Consider the following 12713-nt stretch of genomic DNA (forward strand, 5'->3'; position numbering starts at 1 on the left):
GATCAGGTAATGTGGAAAAATATTGTTCTCACTTCCGTCGGTGGTCTGCCCAGGTGGGGTGGAACAATTCAGCTTTGAAAAGCTTGTTTCTTGCAGGGCTAGGTGAAAGGGTTAAGGATTTACTGATTGCTTATCCCACACCTGGAAACTTGCAGGAGGCAATGCAATTAGCTATACAGGTGGACAGGAGACTGCGTGCAAGGGTTAATGAGAGCAAATCCTCTGCTATGTCAGCTCCGTGTCCTGAGAGGGTCTGTGCTGACAATGGAGAGCCGATGGAGATTGGGGCGATGGCACCCCGCTCTCAGGAAAAAGACCGCAGGCTTTCTGAAGGCTTGTGCTTCTATTGCGGAAATTCTGGTCATTTTATTAAGAACTGTGTGCTTCGTATGAAGAAAGAAAAAAAAATGGTCAGTCATGCACGTATAGCCTGTTTAAATTCTAAGGGAGTATTCCTATCTGCCACTACTGCTGCTCAGGATAAATTAATTGAATTTCGGGTATTTGTGGATTGTGGTTCTACTCTGAATGTGATTGATGGGGGATTCTTGGAAAAACTTAGATTAGAACCTAAAACTTTGTCATCCCCTATTGCTGTGGTTTCTGTTGATGGCTCTCCCTTGAAGAGTGTTACTCATAAGGTCTGTGAATTTCCCCTCACTATTAATGGTATTCATCAAGAGAATTTGGATTTGGTGGTATTGGATAATTTGCCTTCTCCAGTAATATTGGGGTTACCCTGGTTAAAATTGCACAATCCTGTACTGGATTGGTCTACCAATGAAATTAAGTCCTGGAGCCCTAAGTGTTATGACAAGTGTTGTAACGGGCGCATTGCTGCTGTGGATAAAGGGGAATTACCTGTACGTATTCAGGATTTTTGGAGAGTTTTTTCTGAGGAGGAGTCACAAATTTTGCCTCCCCATAGAGACTATGATTGTACCATTGAATTTGTCCCTGGAGCGACTCTTCCTAAAAGTCGTTTATTTAATCTTACTATTCCTGAGAGAAAGGCTTTGGAGGAATACATACAGACAAGCTTGGCCGCCGGTCACATTAGGCCTTCCAAGTCTCCTGTGGCTGTTGGATTTTTTTTTGTAAAAAAAAAAAGATGGCGGTTTACGTCCTTGTCTGGATTTTCGTGAGATTAATAAAATTACTGTACGCAATTCTTACCCACTGCCATTGATTCCTGATTTATTTAACCAGTTAGTGGGGGCCAAGTGGTTCTCTAAAATTGATCTCCGGGGGGCATACAATTTGTTGCGCATGAAGGAGGGTGATGAATGGAAGACTGCTTTTAACACTCCTGTGGGTCATTTTGAGAATCTGGTGATGCCTTTTGGTCTTACCAATGCTCCAGCATTTTTTCAGAATCTTATTAATGACATCCTTAGACCTTTAATCGGCAAAAATGTGGTTGTGTATTTGGATGACATTCTGATTTATTCGCCTGATCTGGAGACTACATGGTGTTCCTACTGACATTGTTTCTGATAGGGGACCTCAGTTCGTGGCTCTTTTTTGGCGTGCCTTTTGTGACAGGTTGGGAGTTCATTTGTCGTTTTCATCCGGATATCATCCTGAGTCTAATGGTCAGACAGAAAGGAAGAACCAGGATGTTGAGCAGTTCTTGCGTTGTTTTGTGGCAGACAATCAAGAGGGGTGGTCTGAGTTTCTGCCACTTGCTGAATTTGCTCTTAACAACCATACATCCTCTTCTGCTGGGTGTTCGCTTTTTTTTTGTTGTTCTGGGAGACATCCGTCTTTTGGGTCATTCTCCAAATTGGTTTCGGCTGTGCCTGAGATGGAGAGTTTTTCCGGTGATTTGGAGAGAGTTTGGACGGATGTGCGTGGTAATCTTCAGGAGGCTAACAAAAAATCTAAGAGGTACTTTGATAGGAAACGGCAAGAGGTTTTGTTTGCTGTTGGTGACATGGTTTGGTTGTCCTCTAAGAATCTGCGATTGAGGATTCCTTCTAAAAAATTGGGTCCCAAGTTCGTAGGGCCCTTTAAGGTGCTTCTGATAGTTAACCAATCTGCTTTTAGGCTGGAGGTTCCTACGTCCTGGAAGATTAACCCGGTGTTTCATGTTACTCTGTTGAAAAAAGCTGATGTGTCGGATGGTGACGCCTCTGCCACTGTTCCTCCGGTGGTGGAGGACGGGGAATATGAACTTTCCCGCATCCTAAATTCTAGACGGTATAGAGGGAGTTTGCAGGATCTCGTCGCTTGGAAGGGTTTCGGACCTGAGGATAACTCATGGGTGAGGGCGGATGATGTTTCTGCTTCCAGACTTGTCAGAGCGTTTCACAGGAGGTTCCTCTTAGAAGAGGGGGTACTGTTAGAACTCTCCTGTTAGTTTTTTTTTAGTTTGCTGGTCACATGACCATTTTTGCCTATTTAATCCGGCTCCGCCCTCCTGGCCTTGCTGGACTTCATTGTATTTACTACTCTTGAGCTAGCTTGGTGCTCTGTTGCCGTTCTCTGTTAGTTTTGCTAGGTCTTCTGACCTCTATGCTTTTTGTTGTGTGTTTGTCTTTGACTGCTACTATTTCTGCTAGGAAGTGTCCATCCCAGTCCCTAGTTCTTGTAGGGATCCCTCCCTCACATCTATAGGTCTTCGTACAGACTAGCCTAGGACTTTAGCGGGTCTGATCGCAGGATCAGGTTCCCCGTTACATCGTAGGGATCTAGTTTAGTTCTATTGTAGGGACAGATCTCCTGTCTTTCCTTAGTCCCTGTAGCAGATCATAACAAATAGTCCTTAAGGAATGATCTGTTTTTTCCCCCATAAAAAAGGACTGTAAAATCCTCTCCCTATCTCTGACTCCTGCACCCGGGTGAGAACCCTTTTCTGTACTAGAGACAGGAATTCCTGCTGTAAAGCCTGTTGTTTTGACTCAAAGGACTGGATCTTTGTGAGTTATATTTTTTCTGGTGGCTGGGAGCAGTTTTAACCCCTGCCCTATGATGTCTAGGATCCACCTGCTTTTTGAAATCATTACCCAGGCAATACTTTTAATCTTCCACCTACCTGGGCCTGGTGTCAGTCTTCTTGGTCTTTATGTGGAATCAGTGGGAAATGTATCATAGTTGAAGCCTTTTCCTCTCCTTTGGCCCTTCCATCTTGGATCCCTGATTTTTGTAGTGGTGAACTCTCTCCCTGACGGACTAAAGGACCTCCTCTGAAAGGGGTTGATGAGAAATCCCTTCTTGGCATCTGCTGCTTTATAAAATATCTTGTCTAGGGTGGGCCCAAAGAGGAATTCCCCCTGGCATGGAGTACCACACAACTTGTTTTTTGATTGCAGATATCCTGCCCAGTTTTTTTAACCAGCGTGCATGGCGAGCAGAGTTGGCTAACGCGCATGATCGAGTCGTGAGCTTTACTGCCTTCCCCTGAGGCATCTGCCAAAAAGTCTGATGCATTCTGAATTGTTGGTAAGCTAGCTAAAATTTGGTCCCGAGGGCATTTGTTCTTTATTTGGGTTTGTAACTGATCCAACCATAAAACCATTGATCTTGCAGTATAATTGGCAGCAATATTCAGCTTGAATGCAGCCGCTCCTGACTCCCAGGCCCTTCTTACAAAATTTTCTGCCTTTTTATCTAATGGATCTTTTCATAGCCCCGAGTCGTTCAGAGGAAATGCTGATTTACAGGATACATGAGAAATAGCTGCATCAATTTTTGGGGCCTTATCCCAGCTCTGAGATATCTGCTTCAAAAGGATACTTTATCTTAACCCCTTTTGAAATGAACCCTTTCTTTTCTGGCTGCTTCCACTCCTTTTTTATTAGGGATTTTTGTGCACCAGGAAACATTTGTTTTCTTCCCTCCAACCCCCCGAACATCATGTCCTGTACTGTTCTGGGTTCTTTAATGTCCTCAATATTCATAGTGGCCCTGACTTCTTTGATCAGTCTATCTGCGTCCTAAGCCGGAAAAAAGGGACGACTCTCATTATCATCCGAGGAGGAGGAAGATGATGAGACATCTGAGTAAAACCCATCTAATTCACCTTCTTCTAACTCCTCATCTGAGCTGGTAACAAACTTCTCAGCAGGAGTGTAAGGGGTCCTATTCTTAAATCCCTTAAGGGAATTCCTGACTTCCATTTTTACAATTGTTATCAGGTTATTCATAATGGACGAAGATTCCTCTGCTACTGTTCTCTCTATGCAGGGCTGATATAACTTTTTGCCGTAGGATGACAATAGCTTCGTTTTACACAGAGCGCATTTGACGCGCCCCCAGGGCCGTGGAGTACTCGGCAGCCGGGCCTCTGGTTGCCGGTATAGGGGATATCACGGTGGCTGGTCCGGTCCGTGACCCAGGGCGGTCACTCAAAAGGGGGGAAATATTATAGGGGATTTGGGAACGTTCGTGACGCCACCTGTGGTACCTGTTGAGGATCACCAACGCTGCAACAGTCCTCTGAGGCAGATGTTAGGGCAGCTTGTGATGGGACGGCTCCCCACAGGTGGAGCAGGCCTCAGGGCAGTGTAGTAATAGAGAGTGGGTTGCGCTGGGCGTTGCGGTGCAGGGGGAACGATGGCGCCGATGAAGAATGGACGGAGGCAGTGCAGTGCAGTCATCCAAGATTTTGCTCACATTTCTTAAGACACTTCACAGGTGCACTATACAGGTAAAGGCCTCCCGCGTCACGCTGCGTTCACCGGGCAGGGGTTCAATCCTTCCTCAGGCAACTTGGGAATACCTGGCAGAACCCCACTTTCTCGTGATCCTATTTTGACCATCTTCACACTGGTCTTTCTCCCTCCTGCTCTGCGCTGCCCACTCTCCGTCCTGTTCAGGTACTCTGAGGACCCTCCTGTCCGTCGGAGTTACACAGACTTGCTTGAACCTCAGGGGACTAGAATGCGGCTGCGATCACTCTGTCTTCTGACAGATGCAGGGCGTACGGGTGCCCCCTGGGATCCTTTCTGTAGAACGGAGCCTACTCCCTGCTCCCCACCTGGGCCTCCTGACATGGCCCTGCTTGTGGAGCAGATCTTCTAATGAGACTCTGCTCCCGGACTGTTCTTCTGAACTGTCCCGAGCTGTTCTTCTGAACTGCTCCCTAACTCCGAACTGCCACCCTAAGATGGCTTCCCTATTTTATACTCCTACTAAAGTGCTCCCTCTAACTACTTCCTCCACCCACACCCCACTACTGGTTCCCCCTGCCTTTGGGTTCCCCCCCACTCCAGCCAGGGTCAGGGCTCAGCAGCTGCGCTCTGCGTGTTGCCCCTCCAGTCGGCCTTGAGCAGTGTAGTGTTGGATACAGGTGTTTGGGGTTCCGTACAGCTCTCCCACCTTACCTGAGAGAAGGGAGACACCACACCTCTGGGTGAGGTGCAGTACGTCTTTGGCGACTGAACACTCAGGGGCGCCACACATTGTTTATTCTTTGATTCACCCAGCGCTTTCCTAGGTTTGCCCTGAAATATATCCAAGGGCATAGTGTTAGGACAAGAAAACGGAGTTGTTTCACTACCTCACTCCAGCGTCGGGAACCTACCGCGCATGGCGGGGCTGCTTCTTCTGCAGGGCTTTTAATCTGGCTCTCTTCCTCCATTCTTTGCAGCAAACACTGGATGTGCAGCCAGGGATTGTTTGGAGGTAACTATTTTATAAGGATGGCAAACATTTTTACATTTCCCGTCACCTGCGGTAGCCTCGCCCCCTACTCCCACCCCCGGAAGTGATGTCAGACGCCAGCCATTTCCTCTTCATGCATTTGCGAGCGATGCGGCATGATTAGGAATGGAGCACTTCTGGGCCCCGACGAGCTTCTGTGCTGCGGACTATAGGTCTCCCTCCAAAGGCAGGAAACCACTGAAGCTGGAGGTGAGGCTCCGCCCTTTTAAATCTGTAGGTTTCCTGTACTTGAGGGTGGATCCTCTCTCATATAATGCTGTTGTGGGGATGGGAAAAGAGATTATTTAAAGGGTTTTTCCAACGATCAAATTACATTTTTATTAATAGATCTTAATATAAAAATAATTTATATAATTAAATGTGTTAAAAAAATGTTCCTGTGCTGAGATAATCTTATAAATGTGCCCCTGCTGTGTACTGTGTAATGGCTGTGTCTGATCGTACAGGAACATGGTCTGATCATACCACATCTCCTGGGCAGGGGGCGAGGCAAAAGAGTATACAGGCATTACAGCATGGAGGCACAGCTGATTATTTTTGTGATGCAAAACATTTTTATCTTCCTTTTTGCCAGTGTGGAGGGTGCAATATCCTGAAAGATTTGGATAGGAGTATTTTCATAAGCGAGAAGATGATTCTCTTGCTTTGGCAAGGATGACTGAGATGTCCATGAAATTGAGAAGTACACAAATTAGATCTCTTACAGGGTCTGCATTTTTTTGCTTTAGGTTTTAAAGCCATATGGACTTATTTATTATTTTGTTCCCCTTTTTCAAGGCCAACAATAGAAAAGAAAATTTATTTAGTGAACTTTTCAAGAGATTCTTGGGTGAAGGATTCAGGAACTCCTGGAACTCCTTTGATTCTTATGTTATGTCTGCTTCTATTCTCTTGGTCTTCCAAGGCAAGTATGATCATGTTAAGCTGGTGTTGATGGTATGATACTTGTTCCTCTAGGGTATTTGAGAACTTCATAAGATCTGTCTGTGAAAACTTCAGTGAATCAACCCTGTGACCTACATGTTTTAGATTTGATCTGAGGCCTGAAAGTTCTCGTAATAAGGGTTTCATGGCTTGGGCCAGGAATTTTTTGAAGAATGACCTGGAAATAGGAGCAGCGTCTTCAGATAACTGTTCACTTTCTGAGTCTTCATTGCTGAAGTCTGAGTCCTCAATAGGTGCTGAGTAGTGTTGAGCGAGTATGTTCAGTCCGAGTACGCTCGGGCCGAGCTCCGAGTATTTACAGCTGCTCGGTGATATGGTTGAATCGCTCCCCATGTGCATGATTTGCAACTGTTTGACAGCTTTATTACATGTGAGGAATGTGTAAGAAATAGACATTCCTCACATGTAATAAAGCTGTCAAACAGTTGCAAATCATGCACACAGGAGTGATTCAACCATATCACCAATCAGCTGTAAATACTCGGTGCTCGGCCCGAGCGTACTCGGTGAAAGGGTTAACAGAACATACTCGCTCAACACTAGTGCTGAGTCGAGGGAATGGGAGAGTGCCTTTTTAAATGTTGGTTGAGGGATGTATAGTTTTCTCTTTAGAAATTTGTCCAGTTTGCCGCCTTACTTACGAAATGTATTTAATTCAGAATCTTTCATGTTCTCTTTGCTAGATTTGGCCATTTTTGTATGAGCGCATGAGCGAAAAAGAATCACTACTTGTTCATGGCATGTGGTTAAACTTTCATTTCTTAATATTTGCCGCTATGTGCTAGCGATATCATTCAGGTTGTCACGTGGGTTATGTAGATGATATGGGAAGCAAAATCTTGTGAGATTGTATTTTTCCAGATGGCCTGTAGGTGTCAGTGGTGTAGTTGCAAATCCTATGTTGCACAGAGTATTGCAGTAAACTGTAGGTAATTATAGTTTTTGGGTTTTAATTCTTACACTGTATGATCCTAGGAGAGGTTATTTATTATACTGGATGATTTATGCAAAGTAAAATGAAGCTTTGCAAAATATTTGCACCGGTGCTGGGGAGAAAATGTGGCAGCGTTATAAAGCGGTTTCCATTGCCTCTTAAAACGGTGGGTTTGGTGCCAAAACTTATATAATGGCGATGCAGGAGCAGTAAGGGGAGATATAAACCCAAATGCATGGGTGACTTGTCAAGCTGCACAGGTTAATGCCTTAAAATTTCCCCAAATAAAGTCCCAGAGGCAGAAGCCCTCTACCTCTATGTAGCAGCTCTAGCACTCAGAGGTCCTCTTTCTAGCCCCCCTCCTCCATCTCCTCCTGTAGTGTGCAAGGCACCTGCTGGATGCTGCGGGGAGCAGCTTGTCTCCTCGGTTTACAGTGCTGGACTTCGGATCTGATAGCGTTTCCTTACCCTGGTCTTATGCAGCGGCGTTGCGTGTGATGCTGAGGACTCTGTGCATTACCTTCCAGCCTGGTCTTAGTCAGGAGACGCACTTCATTGCGCTTTGCTGTGATGCTCACAACTGGTGTCCAAATTCCATAAGTCTCTGCAGCAGGTCGACAGAGGGTCACAAGGGGTCTCTGCAGGTGGTCTGTGTACGATATATCGGCTCACACAGGGCACAAAAACTGCCTAGGAGCAGACCCCTTGGACGTACGTTCTCTCCCTCTCATGCCTAGGCCTCCCAGAATTATCTTTTTACCTGCTGCTTTTGATGTTTTTGTTACGCAAGAATTCAGCTGGAGAATAAAATTCTGGAATCTTCACATGGGCATTTGAAGCTATCTGATGAAGTTCTTGGTGTGAGTACTGGTCAATAGAGACATCCATAGAAACTCTGCCTAAGGAGCCCCTCATTCCGCAGCCTAGTTATGGAGTCAAAATAAGACTAGAGGCATTTCCTGAATATTTTTTATAAATTATTGACTGTATCTGTTCAGATGCTACTTTCACTATTGCATTATGGTGTGGTCTTTGACAGCCAAATATTGTATTTGTTATGGTCAAAAAGCAAAAGCATTTTTAGTTTCATTGTACCAGATGAATCTTTTCTTCATTATTTAATAACCTCATTTTGGCAAACAGTGGCCCAATATATTTACAGTTTTCAGCAGTTGCTTTGTCTATACTACCTTCCCAAGTGCTGTGAGCAGTAGTTCTAGGACGTTCTGCTTCTGTGACCTGGAGATAGTTTGTCATTACATTGACATTATGGGGTTTAAATTATTTCAAGGTCACAGCAGCAGTGTTCCTATTGCACATGCTCACAGGCATCTGACTTGTCCTAACATTCTTGAAGATGTTTCAGTCAGTTTAACAATAGTCATTTTAATGTACTATAGTTATTAACTGTCTAGTAAAAAAGTTTTTAAAAATGTATTCATAATGATATTTGATATATTTTTTCTATTCCCAAATAACCACTTTAAGCACATGCTAACATTACTTTATTAATTATAGGTACTTGGCCAATACATCATTCTCAGGACAAACTGGTGAAATCTATCTAATGAATAATAATATGATCCATACTGATCACCATTACAAAATATGGAGCCTGGTGCGTGACTCTTTAGGATACCCCACCTGGGTAACTGTGGGTGGTTGGTATGAAGGGAAAATGGAAGTAGAAGAAGGTCTGTGGCAAAATCGCATACAAAAACGTGAACCAGCACCAGTGATGACACAGCGCATAAAACTCAGAGTGGTAACCCTTGTTGAACATCCCTTTGTTTTTACTCGAGAGGTGGATGCTGATGGCAGTTGTCCAGCTGGACAAATGTGCCTGGACCCTCATACAAATAATACTGCGTTATTAGATATGCTATTTGAAGAGCTAAATTCACCAAACGGTTCTGTACCACTAGAGTACAAAACTTGCTGTTATGGCTATTGCATTGATTTATTAGAAAAGCTGTCTGAAGATCTTGGATTCAACTTTGAGCTGTACATTGTTGGAGATGGAAAATATGGAGCACGAATAGGGAACCGCTGGACAGGACTAGTTGGAGACTTGTTGAGCGGAGCAGCTCACATGGCTGTTACATCTTTTAGCATAAACTCTGCACGAAGCACTGTTATAGACTTCACTAGCCCATTTTACTCTACCAGCCTTGGCATTTTGGTTCGCATGCGAGACACTGCCTCCCCTATCGGAGCTTTCATGTGGCCTCTACACTGGTCCATGTGGGTGGGTATATTTGTGGCATTGCATTTAACTGCATTATTTCTTACATTCTATGAATGGAAGAGTCCTTTTGGTATGACTCCACATGGACGTAACCGGATGAAAATCTTCTCATATTCTTCAGCACTAAACTTATGCTATGCCATTCTGTTTGGAAGGACTGTATCAAGTAAAACTCCAAAATGCTGCACAGGAAGAGTTCTCATGAACCTGTGGGCTATTTTCTGTCTACTAGTGCTATCCAGCTACACAGCTAACCTTGCTGCAGTAATGGTGGGGGATAAGACTTTTGAAGCCTTGTCAGGAATCCATGATCCAAAGGTGGGTAACAACTTTGAATGTATTTATAAATGGTAAATCTCTGCAAATCTCTGTATTATTGTTGATATTTGAGATTTCTACCTCTGAAACATTTATTTTAGAATTTATACACTTATTTATGGATATTTACTCCATAATAAAGACCTTCTAGAAAATTTTAAAGGGGTTGTCTGTACTTTTTTTTAAGTTGCCCAATGTATTCAGCATGTGGGCATAAGTATCTCTGTAAATACCTTGTGTTGCAGATAATGCCTGGGAGCGGTACGTGACCCCCGGGTGCAGCCGGCGCTGACATCCTCGGACGTCACAAGTCCAGGCTGCAGCCGAGGGTCCCTCTTCTGCGTTCCACCTGTGGCTGCTGGGTTGTGGGTGGGGTTATTCCTCTGCGTCACACCCGGCATTCACCGCGCGCTCTCCCTCTCCCCATTCATTGGGAAAGCGCGCTGTGGATGCTGGGTGTGACGCGGGGAATAACCACGCCCACAACCCAGCAGCCACCTTGGGGACCCCAGCGCTGAGTCATGCCTCACTTGTCGTGACATCAGTGCGGGGTCACATGATGCCTGTGAGCGGCCACCAATAGCGCCGCTCACAGGCATTATCAGCAATACAAGGTATTAACAAATATACTTATGCCCATATGCTTAATACATTGGGCAATTTAAAAAAGGACCGTTCAACTTCTTTAAATGCCATTCAATATTCATGAAATATCTCCACATGGAAGATGTTAAACATATGTTTGCTTGAAGTTAGAGAGCAATAGCTTGGGATGGGAAAACCTAGATATTTTTTCTGTCAGGTGAAGTGTTGTAATAAAGGAATTGAATGTATTCGAATCAGGAATTATTAAAATATCTACATATTGAATCTCTATGGCACATACATAAATTACAGTTTTCATGAAATGTAAAAGGATAAATTGATTATCCTCACCTTAAAGGAGTTGTCCCATGAACAAAGTTCATTTTAATCTATAAATCGTGAAATAAAAATAATTTCCGCAATTGGATGTGTTTAAAAAAAATGTCCCTGTGCTGAGATAATCTTATAAATGTGCCCCTGCTGTGTACTGTGTAATGGCTGTGTCTGACTGTACAGTAACATGGTCTGATCATACCACATCTCCTGGGCAGGGGAGGAAACAAAAGAGGATACAGATGTCATAGAATGGGATCACAAATAATTATTTCTTTGACGTAAAACATTTTTTAAAAAACAGGTAGGGAAATGCTTTATCTCCCCCCAAAAAATCAGCTTTGATCCCTTACTGTAACATTTGTATACTTTTTTTTGCTTCCTCCCCTGCACAGGAGATGTGGTATGATCAGATCATGTCCCTGTACCGTCAGACACAGCCATTACACAGTACACAGAAGGAGCACATTTATAAGATTATCTCAGCACAGGAACATTATATTTAAACACATCCAATTGTGGAAATTATTATTATTCCAAAATCTATTGATTAAAATCAACTTTGTGGGAAAACCCCTTAAAATGCTCAACCATAATATATAGTTTTAAACAAATCAAAAAATAGAAACAAAAATACTACTAACAAGAAGTATAAAAAGAAAAGTATACAAGTAAAGAAAGTAAACCGGGTGGAATTGTCATGATATGTCTGTTAACTGAATTTAGGTACCAGAAAGATGCATGTAATTTGCGATTCATCTTAATGTTAATTAGGTGTTTGTTATAAAACTATGGTGTTTGGTCAACTTTGTATATTGATAATTTGCCTGTCTTTGCAGCTTCATCATCCTTCTCAAGGTTTCCGTTTTGGAACAGTTTGGGAAAGCAGTGCAGAACAATACATTAAAAAAAGTTATCCTGAAATCCACAACTATATGCGAAGGTTCAGTGTGCCATCCACTTCAGATGGAGTCCACATGTTAAAGTGAGGAGGCATTTCAGTGACAGGGTGGGCACAACTGTTAGATAATTTAAAATTATATTTGGGGAATACGTTTTTCAATCTCTACATCCATAGTATGAAAAAAAACTGATGAAACAGTGGTACATGTAACAGCGCATGGCTGCAGCCATTACTAGGGGTGTTAAACCTCTTAGTGATCAAGCCAATTTTGACCTTTATGTACAGGACAAATTTTTTAAATCTGACCAGTGTCACTTTGTGGTAACTACTTTGGAATGTTTCAATGTAAAATAGTGTTTCTGAGATTTTTTCGTAAGACATTGTACTTCAAGTTAGTAGTAAATTTAGGTGTATGTTTTTCGTTTATTTGTGAAAATATTGAAATTTTGGAGAAAAGTTTTGAAAAATTCGTATTTTTCAAACTTTTATTTTTTATACCCTTAAACCAGTTAGTCATGTTGTACAAAATAATTATTAAATAATTTCCCATGTCTGCTTTACATCTGCATTACTTTTCACACTTCATTTTATTTTGTTAGGATTTTAGAAGGGTTAACAGTTGAGCAGCAATTTTTCATTTTTTAAAGATATTTACAAAACATGTTTCTTTAGGGACCTATTAAGATTTAAATGGAATTTAGGGAGCTTTTATGTTGGAAACACCACAAAAGTGATACCATCTTATAAATGGGTCCCCTGAAATACTTCAAAACTGTTCG

General features: G+C 42.9%; 1 protein-coding gene across 1 annotated transcript in view; it reads left to right on the top strand.

Annotated features, from left to right (window-relative positions):
- LOC141176272 (glutamate receptor ionotropic, NMDA 3B-like) overlaps window positions 1-12713 on the top strand; it is a 474027-nt gene that overhangs the window by 260040 nt on the left and 201274 nt on the right. The window contains exons 3-4 of the mRNA XM_073660231.1: window positions 9065-10112; window positions 11870-12015. Of these exons, the coding sequence (XP_073516332.1) occupies window positions 9065-10112; window positions 11870-12015 (1194 nt within the window). The remainder of the gene's footprint in view (window positions 1-9064; window positions 10113-11869; window positions 12016-12713) is intronic.

This window comes from Phyllobates terribilis, unplaced genomic scaffold, assembly GCF_046119375.1.
Source record: "Phyllobates terribilis strain yellow unplaced genomic scaffold, ASM4611937v1 Scaffold_22__1_contigs__length_20350403, whole genome shotgun sequence".
NCBI lineage: Eukaryota > Metazoa > Chordata > Amphibia > Anura > Dendrobatidae > Phyllobates > Phyllobates terribilis.